The sequence below is a fragment of the Daphnia magna genome, linkage group LG10, assembly GCF_020631705.1.
Source record: "Daphnia magna isolate NIES linkage group LG10, ASM2063170v1.1, whole genome shotgun sequence".
Taxonomy (NCBI): domain Eukaryota; kingdom Metazoa; phylum Arthropoda; class Branchiopoda; order Diplostraca; family Daphniidae; genus Daphnia; species Daphnia magna.
This window is the reverse complement of record NC_059191.1, coordinates 1,800,521-1,819,941: the sequence shown is the minus strand read 5'-3', so window position 1 is coordinate 1,819,941 and position 19,421 is coordinate 1,800,521. Positions and strand designations below refer to the sequence as shown.

General features: G+C 37.4%; 1 protein-coding gene and 6 long non-coding RNA genes across 42 annotated transcripts; 3 read left to right on the top strand and 4 right to left on the bottom strand.

The window, feature by feature from the left end:
* Window positions 1-317: 317 nt before the first annotated feature.
* Window positions 318-1,675, bottom strand: LOC116931550. Of its 2 annotated transcripts, none has more exons than XR_006651914.1 (5): window positions 1,489-1,675; window positions 1,323-1,414; window positions 1,049-1,214; window positions 923-987; window positions 318-844 (listed from the first exon to the last, which is right to left on the bottom strand). It is a non-coding gene; the product is annotated as an uncharacterized LOC116931550 (long non-coding RNA). The 2 variants fall into 2 exon arrangements; XR_006651915.1 differs by having other exon boundaries at window positions 923-984.
* Window positions 1,676-3,372: 1,697 nt separating this feature from the next.
* Window positions 3,373-5,927, top strand: LOC116931548. Of its 10 annotated transcripts, none has more exons than XR_006651791.1 (10): window positions 3,373-3,518; window positions 3,631-3,785; window positions 3,908-4,027; window positions 4,114-4,231; window positions 4,401-4,453; window positions 4,637-4,714; window positions 4,974-5,062; window positions 5,166-5,260; window positions 5,337-5,343; window positions 5,452-5,927. It is a non-coding gene; the product is annotated as an uncharacterized LOC116931548 (long non-coding RNA). The 10 variants fall into 10 exon arrangements; XR_006651792.1 differs by having other exon boundaries at window positions 5,163-5,260; XR_006651794.1 differs by having other exon boundaries at window positions 4,974-5,109.
* A 133-nt stretch (window positions 5,928-6,060) lies between these two features.
* On the bottom strand, window positions 6,061-7,400 carry LOC116931554. Its single transcript, XR_006651810.1, has 3 exons — window positions 7,255-7,400; window positions 6,996-7,123; window positions 6,061-6,649 (listed from the first exon to the last, which is right to left on the bottom strand). It is a non-coding gene; the product is annotated as an uncharacterized LOC116931554 (long non-coding RNA).
* A 32-nt stretch (window positions 7,401-7,432) lies between these two features.
* Window positions 7,433-8,881, top strand: LOC116933447. 10 transcript variants are annotated; one of them, XR_006651801.1, is made up of 8 exons: window positions 7,443-7,663; window positions 7,737-7,875; window positions 7,928-8,078; window positions 8,148-8,209; window positions 8,307-8,428; window positions 8,514-8,564; window positions 8,649-8,753; window positions 8,833-8,881. It is a non-coding gene; the product is annotated as an uncharacterized LOC116933447 (long non-coding RNA). The 10 variants fall into 10 exon arrangements; XR_006651807.1 differs by having other exon boundaries at window positions 7,433-7,875; window positions 8,808-8,881; XR_006651804.1 differs by having other exon boundaries at window positions 7,435-7,875; window positions 8,274-8,428.
* Window positions 8,882-9,761: 880 nt separating this feature from the next.
* LOC116933449 lies at window positions 9,762-14,915 on the bottom strand. 16 transcript variants are annotated; one of them, XR_006651987.1, is made up of 14 exons: window positions 14,464-14,762; window positions 14,242-14,393; window positions 13,393-14,182; window positions 13,153-13,328; window positions 12,975-13,045; window positions 12,824-12,886; window positions 12,641-12,765; window positions 12,432-12,536; window positions 12,235-12,371; window positions 11,840-12,165; window positions 11,012-11,781; window positions 10,725-10,922; window positions 10,578-10,625; window positions 9,762-10,490 (listed from the first exon to the last, which is right to left on the bottom strand). It is a non-coding gene; the product is annotated as an uncharacterized LOC116933449 (long non-coding RNA). The 16 variants fall into 16 exon arrangements; XR_006651982.1 differs by having other exon boundaries at window positions 12,824-12,935; window positions 12,999-13,045; XR_006651985.1 differs by lacking the exon at window positions 14,464-14,762 and adding an exon at window positions 14,811-14,915 and having other exon boundaries at window positions 12,824-13,045; window positions 14,242-14,376.
* A 46-nt stretch (window positions 14,916-14,961) lies between these two features.
* LOC116931555 lies at window positions 14,962-16,043 on the top strand. The gene is made up of 4 exons (XR_006651988.1): window positions 14,962-15,095; window positions 15,148-15,210; window positions 15,281-15,325; window positions 15,389-16,043. It is a non-coding gene; the product is annotated as an uncharacterized LOC116931555 (long non-coding RNA).
* LOC116931534 (prolyl 4-hydroxylase subunit alpha-1) lies at window positions 15,237-19,224 on the bottom strand. Of its 2 annotated transcripts, none has more exons than XM_032939132.2 (13): window positions 18,106-19,224; window positions 17,763-17,951; window positions 17,542-17,693; window positions 17,312-17,482; window positions 17,086-17,250; window positions 16,882-17,023; window positions 16,701-16,796; window positions 16,452-16,641; window positions 16,279-16,389; window positions 16,105-16,218; window positions 15,959-16,018; window positions 15,577-15,742; window positions 15,237-15,517 (listed from the first exon to the last, which is right to left on the bottom strand). In XM_032939132.2, coding segments are annotated over exons 1-13 (1,578 nt in total). In that variant the 5' UTR covers window positions 18,108-19,224; the 3' UTR covers window positions 15,237-15,497. The 2 variants fall into 2 exon arrangements, with proteins under 2 accessions (XP_032795023.2, XP_032795021.2); XM_032939130.2 differs by having other exon boundaries at window positions 15,237-15,507; window positions 18,106-19,222.
* Window positions 19,225-19,421: the final 197 nt, after the last annotated feature.

Below are 19,421 nucleotides of genomic sequence, written 5' to 3'. Positions count from 1 at the left end.
CCTGGAATCTCTAATAAAGAAAAACATCATCTGTTGAAAAAGGAAGTCTTGAAATTAATGTTCTAATTACTACAGCGAATGAGGTTGTACGTGTCATTCGTAAAAGAGGATTTTTAAAATTGGATCTTGAGAAAACAAAGAGATTTAGTTACTTATTCGAAATTCTTTTCTTTTCTCTTTCAGGAATTTAAAGGATTATTCGTTTATTCTGTAGTTTCTGTACGGTTTGTCGATCTGGTTCGGTTGTGTTATGTACTAGCATTCACGATAGATGACTCTTTTGTAGCACCGACCTTTACCCATAGATGGCTTCACGCTACACAGGACGCGTATTTTATTGCATATTTTCAAAGGCGGTTAGGGTGAATTAAATGATAAAAGATGAAATTAGTTGAGACGTAAATCACGTACGCAATTGAAATAAAACAAGAATTTCACAAAATAATCTTAGTTGGCAGTGCTAAAACAAGGTTGCCGCGACACACCCAGTCGCGAAAAAGCATGCATCGCCATTTCACATGCCTTTGGGTAATGGGCTTTCTCCTTGTGGAGATTGATTCCAAATCTTCAGCTTCCCAGGCAGCCACCCATCCACAAAGCCATGGGTGATAGATGATATTTACAGCGGGCACGACTGCGTTGTAAATTGGTATCACTTTTACAAAGCCAAACAGGTATAACAAAAATGGCATTTTTTAAATTTATATAGAATTATTTTGCTGCTTTGCTTCATTGGACAGCAGATTAAAATCACGTGTCTACTGTAAAAGGGATCATGTGTCTCAACGAAAATGGCTCTCTTTGTTTGCAAGACCTCCCCAGTGTGTCGTTCTGATGCAGAGCTCTTGAAATCAAGTTAAACGTTTTGAAAACAATTTATTTAAAGTAATAGGTCACATGTTGTTTCATTTTACCAATTTACCATTTGTTTTACAAAACTAGTAAGGAGAAACAAATGTATCGTCCTCCAACTTTAGGTTTTTCCTGCTAATTTAAGAACCAAAAAGTCACTTTATTAACATGATTAGCCTACACATTTATCAAATACCTTAAACATCTTTTTACAATCTTTCCGATGACACTTGGTTGGCCTCAAGACATCCTATGTTCCTTGTTCCAACAAGCAGGAAAATATTTACGATAAAAGAGTCATCTAAAGAAAGTCCACAGCTACAAATGTCCTTAAGAGAAGAGTCTTCTAATACTGTGTAGTCCTATGTTCAATAACAGTTTAGGTAATATTAATATTTGTCATAGATTTGCATATGAAAGCCAAATATAAACCCAAATTACTGTTGATAGGCCAGTTCAAGATTGCTTACATGAATTTGGCATTGTGCAGATCAGCACAATGAGCACATTTTTTTCCACTGCCGATTTTTGCACACTGTAGGGCTGAGTATAGGAACTACACCTAAAGATATGAAAACATTTTCTAACAGCAAATAAAAACTGAATGAAATAACATGCAAATATTTTGTACTGTACATTCCAACCGAATTGCGGGACTACTTCCGTATGACGATGGTCGGTTATTCGATTGCATGATTTTTCACGAGAGTGCTGAAAAAAAAGGCTGAAGAATATTCTGGAAAGAGGCGGAAACGAACGATGTGACTGTTCTTGACTAGATACAAAAACAGTACTGGCGTCTTCAACTGCTACCGTATAAAGAAGACCCAAACCGATGGAGTTTAAAATTAGACGATAATAAACAAGCAAAAGGCCTGTGTTTTAAGACTGGCATCTCAGCGTAGAACACTCCCCTCCGGGAAGACATGTTGGACAAAGATTGACGATATTAATACTTCTCGGTTAAAAATAATTCGACTAAAATTAGCTCTTGCTTACCATTTGAAAATACTACGCAATGTTTATTCAACGACTGGTGCAATTATCTGCAATCTAACTGAAAAGTCTCGAGCATAATCTTAGGGTTGTTATTTAAGGTATAAGTATTATTTTTTAAAGTATTTGTTGTTTGGCTGCTTGCTTAGCCTTGGCAGCAAGAGGCGAAAATGGCCGCTTCTGAGAATTACTGAGAGCCTTTGCCCATCGTTTTGTTCCATTAACATTGGTGAGAAAAAAAGGTAGTTCTGAAGCCTAAGGATGTAAGCAGCCGAAAACCAATCTTTAGCTTGCAGAGCAGGACAAAGTAGTTTATGTAAGAATTTGTTACCGGAACACAGCAACCGAAACCGGGTTTGGGGCAATATATGGGTGTTCCAAATTCGATGCACGGAACAATACGTAATTTTTGTTTTAAATGTTACATTAACAGCCGCATCGTATTGAGCGGGAAATGCGATCCGGACTGGACGCAACTCGGTGATACATGCTGTGTTTACAATTTTACATAGGTATACCGATGAAATATAGTTAATATTTTATTTAGGTGCTTAACCTCTCAGTGTGTCTCTATAGTGTCACTTGGTGATTTTAGTTGGATTGGAGTTTTCTTGTGTGTGAAAGAGGTAATTTTGTTCGTGTTGGCTAATAACTGTTTGATTCATATAATCTGTTCTGATTTTCTTCGGGGTTGTCATGGCTAGGAGTCAGATAAATCTGGTGGTCTTCTAAAGGCACTGATTAATTCGTTATCGTTAATAGGCATTCTTATTGCAAATTAAGTGTTTTGCGTGTATTTTTTAAATGTTTGTTCATTTAAACAATACAAAATACCTTTAAACCAATCGTATATCGTACATCCTATCAAAGAACAACGGATTGTGTAGCAAGTAATCAAAAGAAAACCAAAAAAGCCAAAAAAAAAAATGAAAATTGAAAACAAAAGAAAAGTGAACTTGCACAAAAAAAAAATATTAAATCACTTAATTAAATGAAAGAAATTAAAAAGTTGAATAACGAAAACCTAAAAGAAAAAAAGAATAAAAAAAAATGTAGGTGTGACTTTATTGGCTGGGCTGCTGAAATGCGCCTACTCACGGGCGCGATCCCACTACTGCCCGACACGGGAACTTTTGGCTGCTAGGTTTCCCTCCTGGCCCGATTCGCTCCTCCTTAGATAACCTGGATCTGCCGGATTCCTCCCACCGATCCATGTGAATGCCAAGCTTAGTGCGGACACCTGATCAACGCAAGCGACGATCCAGCAGGACTCCCAGTCTCAAACCATCCACTACATCAAGCCTCCCAGAAGCAGGATTACAGGTATGCGCCACATACCCAGCTGATATGGGTGCATTTTTAAAACTAACAGTTCCACTGAGCGATAAGTACTAGTTTTGCAGTATCACTTACACATATTAAACTGTTATATTTTTAGGAATGCTTTTGTTTTAATTAAAAGTAATACAGTTTTTAGTACACTCTTTAACGTTGGTTTTACCATTGAATATTTATGGAGTAGTTCAAGACGCCACCGCTAGAACGAAATTGAAGGTAGGGGAAACAGAGGGAATGGAGGGATCCTGCTACCTGCTATATAAGGCCTGAAAATATTTGGAAAATATCATATTTGTTTCTGTCGTTGAAAGGAAAAGATACTTCAAAAGTTGGTGAGTTTTACAGAAACTTTTATCAAGTTTCATTTTCCTAGTCTTGTTATCTAAGTATTATACAATGGTGTTTAATGCGAAGTATAAAATTTTCGTTATTTAAACATTTCAGTGATTATCACATGTTGATGTACGACAAGCATGGGTTATGGAGGGCACGTGTTCGTCCGATTGTTTCGTCAAGTTTATTTTCAACTAACTGATGTATCCAAGAAATTCTCAAGTTGTTGATGCTGAAGTGGAATTTCTGTGTTGCAGTTTCACTAAGTTAGTGATGATTTACATCTGAACAACCTTGCTGGACATAGATCATAGTTTTTCACTCCCATCTGTTAATATTTTATTACTCTTCCTGCTAGTTTCATAGTATTTTGGACTTCTTGATTCAGGTGGATTCTGCTTGCTTGATGAGTTGCTGGCACCTGATTCACTTGGATTGGGAGATTCTGTGTCACTGGTACCCAGTCTTTATTCTCTGGTAACCATAATACTTAGGAGATCCTTGAAAGGTAACATAGTTTCTCATATTAGATACATGTTCTTGTGTAATCCTGCGCAATATAACTTGCATAGTTTTTTTTTAATGTTTGGGCAGGAATTTTTAAATCTGCAGGGTCACTTCATGTCCAATTATGCTGTTTGCTATTGACTATTGTATGTTGCATTCAGGTGCTAACATGATGCTGCCCTGTCTCCAGTGTTGCTCTTGGAGGGTAATATAATGTCTGACTTATTTTTATGGGCAGTTGATGATGAACACTATTTGCTACTCTTGACTGTTTGAATGATAAACTAAACCACTATCAGTGCCTGAAGCAAAGCCCTTTTGTCCCTGCTATGCTCACTTGTCTGGTTTTTAATCAATTAATTTTTTTCTCCTAGGTGTTGGACTTGTTTGGTTTTAGATTGATGTGGGGCTTTTTGGCTGTCTTAAGGTGATTTGTTATGTTTGCAACATATCTTTGTCTAGTGTTAATATGATGTTTTTTCGTGCGTGTCATCTGAATTCTTGATGGATACGACTTTGATATATCCTACTGATTATATTTTGGGGAATTAACATTTAGGCTTCAGTTCGCAGTTCGCAGTGTCCCTTAAAAATGTTTGCTTGATTTCAGGTGATGTTGCGTCGTGTCGGATGTTCTATCTCCAGGGTGTCATTTCGGTACCGTCGGCAAAGCATCCAATAAGATAGGGTAAGAATCATTTGACCGTTCGTTCACTCATGCAGGGCTTACTGAACTTAACTGTGACACGATGTGACACGATGATCTAGCGTCGACAAATCTTTCCCTCGTCATGGGTGGATGCGAAAGTTTGTTTGTTATAACTGTAGACACTGCCAAGACCAGCTATCACTCTGCCTATATGTTAACTGGATATGATTTTAATGACATATTTTGAAGATTTTGGAAATCCTTGTAAAAATTTAGTTGTTTGTTTTTCTACTATTAGAAGTACGAGTGGACCCTACATACATGGCAGGAAAAGGTCGGGATATGCAGTTCTGTGATGCAGTCCAAGATGCATCCAATCCAATTATGGTAACGATTTCTTTAAGTCGCTAGGTCTACTTCTATTATGAACTTAGGTAATTCAGTTTTTGTGGAAAGTTGACGTGTTTCTTACTTTTTTGGGCGGTAGCAGGAATTTTGTGGCCCACTGATCTGTTGAATCAGAGGGGTAGGGAAATGCTGCAGGATGCAGGGCGGCCAATGTTAACGTCAGCAACCACTCAACATGTAAGGGAAACTTGAATGTAAAATGAATTTATTTCTAATGATGATATTTTTGTATGTTGTATGTGGGAACTTACAGGTTTAAGGTAATTTTGGAGGGCGTTAGTACACCTGTTCTTGAGCGTCGGCTTATAATTGATTGCGTAACGTTATATTTCACAAATATATATATTTTATGTTTATTCTCTTTTCAGTTAATGAATGGCATTATTCATCTGTAAAATCGTCAAGTAATGTATGATGCGGTGTTTTAAGGAACATTTGCTCAGGTTGTTCACAAGTTCCATACTATGTGAACTAAAGAGCGATAAAACTAAGATCCGCTTTCAGGGTTTGTTTAGCATCCATGATTTGAGGTAGATGTCAATATCGTGAAATATGTGGAAATGTTAAGTATATTTGTTCGTGTACATAAAATATGGTTATCTTCTTCGTGTATCGCCCCCATGCATTTATTATTTACTACATTTCATAACTTTTGTTATGAAAAACTTTGAAGAATGTTTATAGTAATTGTAATTAACATAAAACAATCTTTGCAAAATGTTTTAATCATATTTATATAATATTTAGAAAAATGTGACGATTCAACAAAAAGCATTTCGAAATTGTTAATTCGTGTGCATTGTATAACTAATCGAAGTCAAATTTACGGCGGAAAAATGCTTAATTTTATTAATTTTCTTTTTACTAAGCTATTTGCGTTATTTGTTTTATATTGTAATATGACACTTGATCAGCTCTATATTCAACTTACTCAAAAATGACCAGAAATTATGGTAACAACTTCATTGCCCGCCGCTGTTAAGTGGTTAAAACATTAGTGCACGAAATGTTTATTTGGGCAAACAAATCACTCATTTCATTGAGCAATTTCTATTACACTTTTTTTTATGAATGGAACATGTCATTACTTGTACTTAACAAATTTCTGTCATAAGACTTCATATGTTCTATGTTCATTTCAAAGAGAACAGCGATTAATAAAATGGTAATCATGACGCAATGATTTAATGTTTGATCTACGACAGAGTTCAATTAGTGTGTGGAATAAAATCAATTGACCCAAAATATAATTGCACTTTTAATTAATGTCAGTAAACTAACAATCGTGGACAGTTAAAGTAGGAAACAATTTACAAAAGTGTAGTGGTCAAATTAGTATATTGAAAGTAAATAAACTCTAGTACAAATAAAATTGTTCCATATGTCAATTTATTCTAAATACCATGTCTTTTGATCGCGAAATATCGGAAGTTAGACATTACTTAGAATCGAATCTGACACTTACAAGTCGCCATCTCACTGCGCTATAATACAACTGTATCGATATAGTGCGACACTTGAGGGTCTATTGACGTATGCTCAGCAAATCATGTTATTTAGGAATACCTTACAAAAAAAACAAAAAAGCATCAGTGTTAGCTTAAGTCGAAGACGGGGAGACGGGCGAGGCGAATATTGTGCACTTGTCAGATCAGTACTGATAGGATATGATGAACAGGTAAAGAGTAGCAAAATGAGGTGATGGTATTATAACCCATAGTATTTGTGTCATTTGTCAACTTTCTCCACGGTCAGCATCCTTAACGATTTAGGATTCCCAAGCTACTCCTTAAAAGCATCATCATGCTAGTTGGATTGTTATTGTTACTTCTTCTTGTTATTGTTACAAGCTACTTTTTAAAAGCCTCATCATGCTAATAGGATTGTTATTGTCAAAATTTAAGTTTAATACCTCACAATGAGCAATAGATTTGCATGATGGAACGCAAAAGTAATAATTACTACTGAGATTTGGCAGCTGGCATAGCTGATCAAAAGAATACCCATTCCACAAAAAAAATATCCATTTAATGTGCCTCACTACAAAAACACACAAAAGAATAAAAACACTTTATAGTAGATAGCACAATTTACATATACATTAAATCTATTTGAATTGTTTCCATTCAGCACATACACAACAATGAGTGTTTAAATAGTAAATATCGTACCGCCTTATTTTATTGGAACAATATCCTTCAGAAAATAAGAGGTTAAGGGACAAATCATACACAGATGACAGATTTAACTCGTTATTCGTATTCACACATGACACTTGACAGTTGACACAGTTATGGAGAAGCACAGCAGCGCCATCTAGTATTACTGAAATCGTGCGTTTTTAAAATTTTAAGCCCGACTTAATAAGCCCGACCGGCCCGACTATGCGAAGCCAGGCGAAGCTATGGGGTGAGGGTCCCTAAAGCTAAGTTGGGTAAAACAAAAAAGTAAAGTTAGTGAAAGATTCTCTTAGACTCCAAAACCGGCTGCTACTTACTAGAGCCAGCAGCTGGGTGCCTTAAAGTTGAAGATAGTGAAAGATCACTAATGTATAGGTTTGAATTTTGTAACTATGCCAAGGTAACAAGCCGTCTTATGGTAGAAATTCTTAGGCCTTACACCTTAGTTGTTACTGATTGTCTGCTGAATGTAGATTGTGTTCTATTTTAAACATTATCTTGGTTACAACACAAAAATTTGCCACTTTTTTGTGCCAACCTGAGACACACTTCTTTTCAAGATTATTTGCATGCTACACTCACGGTAGATTGTCACCAGACATCCTTTGAATGGTACAATATGTTTGCATGTTATTTCTTTCAGTTCAATGTTTTCATTCTCCAGGTACACCCACTGTCAGCAGCCTTACAGTGTGCTTCATAAATACATCAAACCCTGAGATAACATTATCGTTGGAAATTGTGTGTTTGTTGTGGTTTTGTTTTCCACTTCTATTATCCACATGCAATTTTCACACTACTTCATTACCTTTGTGGTATGTTGGTTGTTTGAGTTCAGTTAGAATAATTTTTTAGAAAATTCTAACCTACTTTTGGAAAACCAGGTGGATATTTTATCATCCTGGAAAAAGGATTATGGAAATTGATGATTTCTAATATACAGCTGGTATTCAGGTTTATTTTTACATGTACAACATATCTGCATTAATGTTGTTTTGCTTTCCTACAAGCAGATAACAAATTTTAATATATTAACATTTCAGAATGAGCTTTCAATTTGAAGCTGTGAGTGTTTTATCAGATTACGAATTCCTACTTTGTAAACCAAACTTTCCTTCTACAAATGGATTTTGAAGTATCACATGGGTATTATGTGCTCTATGATGTAAGTACTTAGTGTGCTGCATACTTTTATTATTTTATGGAATCAGTTCATTCAATTGTAACCTATTTTTGTATTCAAAATATAGATCTTTGCAAAGTTTTTAATTTCTGTTATACTAAAAAAATTCCCATGGAAGGTATTTGTTACAGACAGATAGATATTCAATATTTATTCAATAAATATTCAGAATTTTTAACTGAAATTTCTTTTTAACATTCAGGAAGTTCTTGCAGGATCTGTTATCGACCGTCTATGTTATGCAGTAATTGGATCTGCAGTTTAGTTAGAAACTGTTACTTAGAAATGGGCTCAGTGTAGAATTTATGTAAGACAAGTTTCTTAATTTGCTTCAAGGATTTTTTATATTGATATGTTTTAGTTTTTTGTTATTTTTTTCTACATAGATGAAAAATGATATTTGATTGGAAAAAGATCCTGGTTGAGACAAGAGATAAAAACAAAATGATACTCTTTGGAAGGACGACCGGCAAGAAGCATTTCAAGATTCATTTATTTCCTTCCACATGATAGTATTTATTTATTTTTAAAAATTGAATTGCATATCTGGGCTCCCTTCTTTTCTGTGGCCCCGTTTCCCCTTGACTCGTAATAAGCCCGTAGGGGGTCATGCCCCTACTGTGATCAGCAGTAAAGGTTGTGAGTGCGCTGTCCGGAAAGGGGACGTGGGGGTCCTCAAGTTCTATGATATCATTGGAGGGCGAAGAGGCTACCCACAAATCCGAATTAACGGTTAATCGCTCACGTAAAAACTTGTCCGAAACCTTCCATCCTTTTCCGGCTTCTCTTAGCCACGCACCGGGTAATCTCCCCGGTGATTCAATTCAGTGATATTTGTTGTATATGTATATTGCACCAACAATAAAAAATTTAGAAAAAAATTGTGAAATTTTGTAACAAAATTTTATCCTTGGAGTTTTTAGTACTCTCTTCTCAAACAATTTCTAGTCATCTTCTCGCTTGCCGATACAATGAAAGGCAATATCCGGATGTGCTCTACGATAGAATTGGCCTGTTCAGAATGGGAATCGAACCTCAGACTTCTGGAATCCCAGCAAAGCACTCAACTATTATGGTATTTGTTTCCTGTATAAATAATTGTTTGAATTTGTTTGCATATCTACTTATGCACTACAACCAAGGTTATTAAGGGATAAATTGATACCGATAGCATGTTAAAGTTGGTGTAATGGAAAAGCATTGGACTGATGTTCCGGTGGTCAAGGGTTCGATCCCCAACCAAGTCCCTACATATGTTCACGGAAAAAAACTCAAAATTGAAATATATGCAAAAGTTTTTATTGTCCCTCCATCCACCCACAAATCCACCACAAATTTTTACATTTCACAATACAATATATTACAAAACATACATAAATAAAACTAACCCGTTGGCTGCCACGCCACTAAATCTACACTAGCTACATCGCTATCGAAAGGATAGCGACCAAGGGAGACTTGTCCGAAGACAAGTCCGGGCTGATATGATGATGGAAGCCGTTATGGGAATGCACACCCCAGGCAACCACCACCACATCTAGAAGAGGGAAGTCCCTACTGGTGCATTGCCTCGACGATCGACTTTGAGCCACACGGCTTGTGCAACTGTCCCACCCATGGCATATAGACCATTGGGCAGAACAGCGCTGCCGGACCCTAACAAGCTTTAAAAAAAAAGGGGATCAAAGTGGGTGGCAGCCAACGGGTTAATTAACACTACATAATTGCACATTACAAAATACAACGATACCACAAAGATGATGATGATGACAAAGAAGATGACGGGGCGACTAAGAGGCGATGACGGAGCGACGTGCGAAGCGAAAACGGGATGGCCAAGATACCAAGGGCGAGGCGAAGACGGGGTGACAGGCGAGGCGAAGACGGGACAGGCGAGGCGAAGACGCGGTGACAGGCGAGGCGAAGACGCGGTGACAGGCGAGGCGAAGACGCGGTGATAGGCGAGGCGAAGACGCGGTGACAGGCGAGGCGAAGACGGACAAGGCGAAGACGGAGTGACGGACAAGGCGAAGACATGTGTTGGCTGGCAAAGTAGAAATAAAATTTGGCTGCTGAAATGGTGATTGTTAACCGTTGACAAAACAATATAGAGGAATGAGGCCGCTTTTACCGGGTGAAGCGAGAAAGGGGCGACGGGCGAGGCGAAGACATGTGTCGGCTGGCAAAGTAATAATGATAAGACTGCTGAAATTTTCGTTGTTTACCATTAGCAGCACAATATGGAGGGGTAGGCTGGCTTTACCAGACTGAAACTTACATGAGATGAGCAAGCAAAGAGTATATGAATGATGTGAGGTATTCCAATCCATCCAGTTGGTAACACAACATATGTTGCACTTGTCAGTACAGCACTGACAGGATATGATGAACCGATAAAGAGTAGCAGAATGAGGTGATGGTATTCCAACCCATGTGATTTTTGTGTCATTTGTAAACTTTCTGCTCGTTCAGCATCCTTTAAAAAAAAGTTAGTGAAAAAGTTTCACAAGCTACTTTTTTAAAGCAGAATCATACCAATTGGATTCTGATTGTCAAAATTAATACCTCACAATGAGTAATAGATTTGCATGATGGAAAGCAAATGTAATAGATTTTGGATTTTGTCAGCTGGCATAGCTGATCACAAGATCACTCGTTCCACACAAAAATAATCCAGTTAATGTGTTTCACTTAAACAACACAATAAAGAATGAAAAAACTGAACAGTAGACATCAAATCATTCGATTTAATCTCACTTTTCAATAAGAATGTATAACAGTTAACCAATATTGGAACACGGTTTCACACGTCAAGCACGGCAAAATACTGAAGCACATCAGCGCCATCTAGTTTTGTGATTTATAACACAAAAATACGAACGTTTTTAAAAGCGTAGAGCGAGGGAGAAAAAGTCAATCGAAAGGTTACACCAGAAAATCAATTGGCGGCCGAATTAGACAGTAAATAGTAAAAAAGCACGACCAATGGCATATGTACATGTTAAATTTTCGGTATCTTGGAGCTGTGAGCCTATGATGTTCAACAAATCATCTTCATTGATGGCTTATTTATTGGTTGCGATTGTTTTGTCGGTTTCTGCATTGTCCTCATTGTGTCCCGAGGAATTCCTTGATGAATTCTCCTTGATGCTGCAGGAATTCATAGTTGAACGCGAATGAAGTATAAGTGGCAAAATTCACGTTCGCTGAGCCATAACAGTCCAAATCAGTCTTTCTTTTCGAATAACTTATTAAGTTTAAGCCACTGGCTTACTCTTTCCTCTTCAAAGACTTCTCGTACTACAGGATACCGATATAGATCAGTTTTTTTTTACCTAAATGGATAACAATGGATTTCATTTTGTAGCTCGAGAAACTAATTCGTAGGATCACCTTAGGATTTTTGCAATGCCCTTGGACTTGAAGCACGAAATAGCCTCCAGTATATTCGGTTACTGAGATTCTAAACGCCGCGTAATATATTACTGCATTCTATTTTGGTTTGAAAGATTGAACCGAAGGCCGTTTGTTTTTCGTATTTGTTGAATCATCCCTCTATGTGTCGGATGCTTTACTGACCGTAATACCGATGCCGCAAGTAACGAACGACAGCAGCGCAATCGTTTCGCTTTCGCCTGCCATATCTGCTTCGTCGTCATAGTTTATATCAACCATAAATTTATTAGCCTTTGCTGTGGTTATCTAGTTCCCTTTGGGCACTAGAACAAGAAACACATCACCACAAGTAGAAAACCTAAAAATGGTGTAACTTCAAGAGTAAGTAAAACCTTTTGTTTAAGAACCAGCTCTTCCTGACCTTCCCGTGATTTGTTTTGCTCTCTACAAATTGTACTAATCCTTTCTTATAATTTTCTTCAGCTATGCAAGGTGTTAGGCCCCATTCTTGAATGCGTTGCGCCAAAATCTAGACAGGGATTTTCTACAAATATATTTCTTTTTCCCGAAACCTTTCAAATAATTTTACCTGATATGTACGAGTTGACGCCAATTTTTTTCCGTTCTGGTTACTGCGGTATTTACTTCACGGAACCGACGCATTTACACATTGTGGTCTATAAAAGCGGATGACCTAAAATCGTTTTAAGCGAATGGGTATGTAACATGTGTCGAAGCAATTTATTGAATTGACTTTTAGTCCTTGTGTGCCAGACAATCTGCCTACAAACTTCTTACATGCTTCGTTGCTGCAGAGTTTTCGATCTCACTTTCACCTTCCGAATCTGTAGACGGGGTATTCTGTTTCGGCGACAGTTGTCCTCAGAAGTAGGAAAAGTATGATGTCGTCTTTTTGCCAATTCCTGGTATGAAAATAAATTTAAGAAATCAAGAATATTCAAGCAAATCAATGTGTGTAACTTTTGGTTTGTCGAATATCGAGATGGCTGACTATAGCTGGATCAGGGGTTTTCTTATCGCAGGCTCGGTTCCCATATCATTACATCATCGTAATATTTGGATTTATTCAAAACTAAAAATTTGATAAGATCAAATTTAATACAAAAGATACCTTGTGGGAAAAAGTGAAACAGACTCGGTACTGGCGCTGCTAACATGGTTTTCCTCGACGAGTCACACTTGCTGCAGTTATCAACACAATAACAAGCAATGCATTACCCAGAGTGGCAGTATTTTGAGACAGATAATATTTTTTGTATTTTTTTTTTTCACTTTCTGTGCTGACCTACCTTCTCTGCATGTTCCAGTTTTTTTTTCTGTTTGTATTTGAAAGTTAAGCTATGATCCCTTTGCCTGCATTTCTATTGTTTTACCAATTTTTCATTGAAATGGCAAATGCAATACAGATTTATATTTGGTGCATATAAAAACTTTTTAGTGCAGCATGGATCCTCCATAGTGTTATCTTTATTTAGTAAAATGACACATTATAATTCAAAATAATTTTTTTGCTCTACACAAATAATTACCTATGCAACCTTCATGGTACCATTCCTTACAGAAGTTACAGGCTGTTCAAATGCAATCGATCCGCCTTGCCAAGGACTGTCACTGTTGGTATATCTGGATTTATCTATGTTTCTAATCACAGTTCTCTCAAGGTATTGAATTGTGGGATCATTATTCAAACTATGAAAATCTAACTTCGTTATTAGGATTTAAAATTAAATTTCTATCGATGAGGTGATAAAGATAAGACCCGGATAGATACTAGAATAGAATCTAAAGGGAATTTTACAATAACAATAGCAAGTAAGCTAATTCTTTTTTCTGATGTTAGAATTCTTTGTTACCAAAACAATGGTTCTGCACAGTTTTAAATGCCTGTTAGTAGTACTTTTCATATGCTTATTACCTTCACAAAGTCCAAGAAAGTCATTAATTGAACCTTACAAATCAATTAATGAATTAATATTAATAATTAACTGATCGCGATCAAACTCAAAAATCGCGATCAAACATCGTTGTGTCACTTTCTGGACGTCTTATACCCGGGCGTAAAACGAGGATAGGGTTAGCAGTTTACCATCGTAGAGGACGTCTATCATATAGCCAACCGTTTCGGTGTGATGGCACTCTTGTGCTGATGGCACCGACACAGAACAGCAATATTTTGGGTGTCATCTTCGACCACGTCGAAAAGTTTGGTACACTAAGTGTGTCAAATATGAACGAGTTGATATGACCGGTTCCACACCGATACAAAATTTTATTCTGTATCATGGTTGTAAAATCAGCAACATGCTAACATCTCAGCAACTGAACAGAATAAAAACAATGAATAACAAAAGCACAAAGTTGTGTTGCAAATAGCTTACAGGAATGGACCAAATAATGTGGTACTGCAGATTTTCAGACTCAGTCCTTCAGGAGCTCATATGGTACTGCAGCTTTTCAGAACCTGTCAATCCCGAAGCTTGAAGGGTGCTAGCTCTGAGATGTTAGATCACAGACTGGTGGGGGAAAAAATCTAATTTGGATTATTTAACTATCACTATATACTCTCTAAGTAACTTATTTTGATGTTAAACAAGACTTACTAGTTCTAACATCACAACATTAAACCATCACAACATTAGACGTTAAGAAGCTAAACTATTGTAACTAACAACTTAACATTCCACTAGCTCAATGTGTTACAGTGTTATACCACATGAAAGAAGTTGCATTTAGTTTCAGCTGCAGATACAAATAAATGTAGCATGTATGTTATTACCAACAACTGTAAAAAAAAACGGACAGAAGCATGGTCCATAAGAACCCTCAAGGGTTCTTAGACCATGACAGAAGGCATACCCTTCCCCGTAACTAGTGCCATCTGGAGTTGAGGGGCATTAGAATTTTCCAAAAACAATTTCACTAAAAATTCTAAAAATTTTAGACATACAGACCAACGAAACGCGGTATAGGGATTCCTCTCAGCGTGAACCAACCAGGGTTCTATGACTCTGACCTGTAGTGACCCTACACTAATCGTCATTCCGAATTAAAAGTAGACAATTAACTCACTTTAAAAAAGTATACCCCTATCCTTCACGTGAAAACTTATTATTTTTTATTTTCGCCTGCCTAATCGGCGAAAACCACCTAGTGGGCAATCGAGAACTAAACGCACCCACGTCAGAAAAAAAAAACCATACCAGAAAAAAAAACCCGGTTAGAAACCCTTCGGGTAACAATTCTTACTTTTATGTGCTTGCACTTTACCAATTTTTCTTTAACAGTTGTTCAGGATTTTTAAGTGAAGTTGGAATAGAAGAGAATGACGATTTGGCTTCGAGAGCAAGGTCAGTGGAGGAAACATTCACATCTATCCGTATCTATCTATTTATTGGAAATTTATGATCTATTCAATAGCATATGTTATACTACAGTAATGGGAATTTCAACAAGGAAAAACAAGTCAGTAGTGGACATATTCAGAGTCTATGATCATCACACTTATCGAACGCAAAATTTTATTAGAACTAATCAACAACATCACAATTTAAAATCAACAACTAATCACAACATTTCGGAATCAGGCTGCAAACCGCAAGGACGACGAAATTCTTGGTTTCGCTCGTGAATCCATTTATTTGACACTGGAAAGAACTCAATATATTTCGAGTTCATTAAACTTTAAAAAGAAAAATCTTTGTCCGTATTCTCACCCCATTTAGATCCAGTAAGGACAGGACAGGCAGCATGCTGGGTAAAGTCGTTGCCTTCACCATTTGGATCCAGGTTATACCAAAAGGCAGCGCTTCCTTTTTTTGGCCATAAGGAAAGGTTGAGCTTTGGGAAGACAGTCGCGCCGCCAGCCTCGACGTCACTCATCTAGAACAACAAAAGAGAATCAAGTTTAATGGAAACTTCAATTAGGAACATGACTATAAATCAGAAGCAAGTTTGTTCAATGTTTTGGCAACCCCGAAATATTTTCTTTTCAATATTATTTAAAAAATATGAACAGCCATTTGAGAGCGAAAACAATCATAAACAGTTTAAAATTTACTCCTTGCTAACAAAAACATGCTTCGCCTTTATACTTACATAAAATAGCCAAGTGGCAATCCGATTGCCCCATCCAAAGTCTTTCTGAACTTCGCCTTTCTACGAATCAAATAGAAAATGGTGGGGAAAAAAATCGTTAGCGTGAACGTTGATAGCGGAAGTCACGGTGACTGCGTTTCATATACTCTGGCGTAATCGTAGTGAGGCTCGTAATGCCCTCCAATGCCGTAATTGCATACTTGTAGATCCTCAGCCGTGGCCATGTCAAGTCCTGTAATGTCGCCAATACGACGATCAATCTGTAAATGCAGATACAGAATATCATAAAACAGAATAAGGCAACTTTCCACTCAACAAACCTTCAGTACATACTCGTGTTCTTCATTTTTTAACCACGAAGATTTTGCGATTCGAAATGTAGATACTTCACGTTCACCTGTCTCTCTTTTCTGAACGGTTGCTCGTTGAAACTATACAATAAAGAATTAATAAACCACATGCATAATTATTCTCAACAAGCGTACGTTTGTACCTTGGGTTGCGCCAGTTTCTTCACAGTCGCTATTTCTTCATCGGAAATAACATCGTGGTAAACGACGATTAGTGGTTTAAGGGAAGCCTCTTCCATCTTAATCGGCTGGATGAAAAAGAAGGGCACATTCCTGGTTATGTAACGACAACGGAGACTTCCTTCTATTCTGAGATCCATTAACTTCTCACCTCTGCAGAGAATAACATTTTGCTCATCAAGGAAGATAATCCACTGTTTTGAAGATCCTACCTGCACAGCTTTTCATACACATCCCAGTTGTCGGTGCTTCCTGCGGGTTTTGTCAATTTCAGGTTGGCCGTGTTGAAGGGCTCGCTTAAATTTGCACTATATTGACAGCATAGGCAGAAAAAGATGATGCAACGCGTATACCAAATGAATGAAAAAGGTAAAAATGAACTGCTTAACTTACTTTACACCTTCTCCTTTTCGATAGACGATTACCCGTTGACGAAGAAGTTTTTCGTAATGTTTTTTGTTGCCAATTGCACGTTCGTGGTATGGAACAATGTTGAGCAACTCATCAGTCAACTGTAACGCTTCTTCTAAATTACCTACATTTTTACAATATCAACAATAAAGTTCTGAAATTACTATAACTAGTCCACTCTCATACCTTGTTTGAAGGTAGAAAAAGCTAAGTAATCGAGAATATTTTCCTTTGCAACAGTTTTGCTCGACTCTTTTTCAAACTTGTTCAAAGCTTCTGCCATCCAAAGAACGGTGTGGTAGTGGTCACCGTTGTTGTAGGATTGGCGGCCAAGTTCCCAGCAATCGCCAGCTGGACATATCATGAGGAATTATTAAATCGAGAAACCTGAAATTGGATACACATTTCTTACCAGTAAGATGGCGAGAATACTTCTTTCCCAACAGATTTCCTTCAGCTAAAGCATGAGTATCCAATTTATAAGTATCTTGCAGTCTCATGAGGGCTACTGCTGCTCCCTTCAAATCGTCATCAGATGGAAACAATAACACGCTGCGATGTTGGGTAATGTTTTTGACAAACGCTGTAAAAGTAGAACATTGATATCGAGGAAAATAGATATGAAGGTACGTATATACATACCAGACCCAGAATTTTGAGACATGACCTTTTCCACCTTTTTCCAATCAGACGTAAGGCGTTTAACTAGCAAATAAGCATTGATTGGATTAGCCAAATATTTCGACGCATCTACACTGGCCTCTTGATTCATGCTTTCGTACTCTTTGAGAAATCTAATGCAAAAAAAAAAATTAATAAGTCACAAGAATTTGCAAAAGAGACAGAAATGGTCGATTCCTTACCCTCTCAGTTGTTTCATCCTGTTCTCCTCTTCCTGGATATAAGTATCAAGGTGCTTAACCAGCTCTGATTCTGTAGCTACGAGAACCTCCATGCCCGCAACAGCAGAAAAAACATCACCAAGGGCAATTTTTGGTTGGATGAGAAGCAGAAGAAGGGCGGATAAGAATTGCAAGATACGCATGTTTGTCCTGTGCGTAATTTTTATTTTTTAATTTTTCAATAATTAATATGCTTGCAATGTCACGAATTTACAGAAACTGTTCCAGGATCGTCTTTTTTGTGTGGCAAATAGCGTGTACAGAATATTATTAAAACATACAGTTTCAGTGGGGATTGACTTACATTAAAACGTAAAGAGCCGACTTTGCTGGGCAACTTCAATTTCGGTTTGAAAGAACAAAATGAAAATGCTTCCCACTTGAACACCGACCGTCCGAGGAAGTACAACCACGTCTTAGCACACTTGGCGGCCGACTAGAAGTCCTTCCACACCCTTACCGATTAGAGGAAAAGATGAGTTCTTATGGGAAAACAGCAGGTAACTTAAAATTCCCCACAGCCAACGTTCTTTTCAAGGTGCTTTCGGCCGCTTTCGGCCACACACAGCAGGCCGTACCCATAACACGGAACAGACGCCTGTTTGTCTGGAACGTTTACTTCCAATTTTTTGTGGTCAAAATGATGAGGAAATTCAGAACTATCCGATGTGTGGCGGAATTTCATCGCCTTCTTCTGGGTGTAATCGATATTTCAGCAGAAAATATTACTGATGTAACGGTAGATCTAATGTGTTTTTTCCTCAGTGTGTTCTCTTAAGCTATAGTGGAGGACAACGGCAGCAGTCATCGGCCTTGAATTCGCTTTCATTATACTGTAGATGATCCATCTCATCACGCCACGTTGGTTGGAAACCGGTTTTAAAGCCCTTCCTTCAACCAGTACTCGTATATTAATACAAGTATAATACGTTTGGGTGAGTCCAAAAGCAAAATTATACGATTCTGAGAATAGCTCTTTGCAATACCAGAAAACGTTCGTCTGTTGATAAAAAAAACAAACAGGATATTCGGATAACCAGAAAAAAAGTTGAAAGAATTAACGTAATAAAATGGTACAAAGCAAGCGTAGATCATTCACTTATTACTAACGCGTTCTATAAAAAAGCGAACGACTATCCAACTGTGCGGAAAGAATACGTTTTGTCTGTACGCACAGGAGTTAAGCCATGGCATAGGCGGAGCTTAAAACTAAATGTACTGTGCTCAGAAATACTTTTATAAGCCAGCGCTTTCTACCTATGTCAGTAGTTTCAGTCGCCTTTGTTCTTCAAAGTTCCACTTCACTAACAAAAAGCTAAATTCACCCCTTACTGTGTTTTAATGGCAAAAACAGCATTTGTCTTTCCGGTTGTTTGTGTTACGATCGCTGTGTTTCCAAGGCTGGGATATCGTCGGAAAGATCCATCCAATATTCATCATCCGGGTTATTTTGATGCGAACAAAAAAAATTAATTGAATTAAAACTTCTGCATAATATTGTAGATAAAAAACAAAAACGTACCAGAAATTCAATTTCCCAATTCAGTGAATATCTTCCGTCTTCTCGATGAGTTCCTTTGGTTTCCCTAAGCAAGCGAATCAGTCAAAGATTATGGGGGA